Source organism: Elephantulus edwardii, unplaced genomic scaffold, assembly GCF_000299155.1.
Source record: "Elephantulus edwardii isolate Elephantulus edwardi_28Jun2011 unplaced genomic scaffold, EleEdw1.0 scaffold00161, whole genome shotgun sequence".
NCBI classification, from domain to species: Eukaryota; Metazoa; Chordata; class Mammalia; order Macroscelidea; family Macroscelididae; genus Elephantulus; species Elephantulus edwardii.
This window is the reverse complement of record NW_006399911.1, coordinates 984,177-985,630: the sequence shown is the minus strand read 5'-3', so window position 1 is coordinate 985,630 and position 1,454 is coordinate 984,177. Positions and strand designations below refer to the sequence as shown.

The window sequence follows — 1,454 nt, the reverse complement described above, 5'->3', positions numbered from 1 at the left end:
CCTGAATCCGAGACCGGGCTAGGTACACATTGGATTTCCACTCTGTCTTCATTTTACGGTACTGAGATGACTTGGAATGGACAAACTGCTTACTGTAAGGCGCATTCAGTTCTCCAGTGACTGTGCTCTGAAATGACTTCGAGGTGCTGGTGCTGTTCAAAGTGTGTGGCCTGCAGGCAATGACAGAGCAAGGAAAAAATAATAAAAAGGAAAACTGAAGATATCTCTGAATAATGTCAGAGATAGTTGGATTCAATTATTAGTGACAGAAACATACACTGAAAGCTACCTAGCAGAGACAACAAAGCACTTTCTCTGACTTAGTTGTACACATACACAGCCTGAGACAACAGGGTTTTTAAGCAGCAGACAGATCAAGCACAAAAAAAAACCCACCATACGCCTAGAAACCCTGGGCTGTACTATGTGAAATTAAAACAAAATACCTTAACACAAACCTCTTGACATGGGTACTCATTTTAGGTTCAGAACGGGCACAACCTGTGGGGTTAACAGCAAGAGGAAGTTCCATGAGAGGATTTCGGCCATATCGAAAGGTATAGTTTTCACATGCCTCAACCCCAGGTAGCTGAAAAGAAGCAAAATGGACAAAAAGTCAGTGCATCTCACCCGACTATGAACAACCTTGAGTGGGCCAAATGGATGATTAAGCTCAAAGTTTTACGATTTTCCCTAGTTAACAAAATAGAGACTGTAATTTCTTCCTACAATGTCACCAGCAAATGCTTAGAAATATATAAATACGCAAATATAAAGTAAGAAAGAACTCAGTAAACCCCTGGCAAATGTTTCTTGGGAAAAAAAATGTTAAGAATATGCCATCTAATACACAGAGTGATATGATTTTTGGATCTTATCAGTTGAACGTTCACAAATATGGGGTGGAGTGCAGTGATTCACAACTTTCATCTAAGTTAATGTTGGCTGCACATCTCTGGATGCCAATCCACCAGCAGGTTCATGGGAGAATGATGGGCTGTCTCCTCCTACTGGAAATCACAGCCTCAGAGCCGGAAGTAACTTGAAAGCAGTGGGTGAGCTAACATTGAGTTAAAAATAATTTCCAAGGCTTACGTAATTGATCATTTCTCACTTCTTTCAATTTGACTATGATTTTGTGAGGTCATCATTGCCAATCACCACTAATTTAATCTATCAGTTGCTATAATGTTGGAAACCATGATACTGGTATTTCAGGGTCAGGCATGGGGGCTAGGTTTCAGTGGTGCTTCTGGACTTCTGTAGACTAAGGAGAAGGTCTTTCTGGTCGGAGAATAGGAGCAAGACTTGTACTAGAAGACAAGCCTCTCAGACTGAAGGGAACTCAAACTATGAACATGAAAGAGCAGCCTCCGCAAACCCACTTGGTTTTACTAATGGAGATGAAGTAAGGCCCTTAAGATCTTCATTTGCTGATGTGGCACCATGAAAAT

General features: G+C 41.1%; 1 protein-coding gene across 1 annotated transcript in view; it reads right to left on the bottom strand.

Annotated features, from left to right (window-relative positions):
- The window catches only part of KMT2C (lysine (K)-specific methyltransferase 2C), a 187,666-nt gene that overhangs the window by 19,916 nt on the left and 166,296 nt on the right, over positions 1-1,454 (bottom strand). The window contains exons 42-43 of the mRNA XM_006895137.1: positions 459-589; positions 4-170 (exon numbers count right to left, since the gene is read on the bottom strand). Coding sequence (XP_006895199.1) covers positions 4-170; positions 459-589 — 298 coding nt within the window. The remainder of the gene's footprint in view (positions 1-3; positions 171-458; positions 590-1,454) is intronic.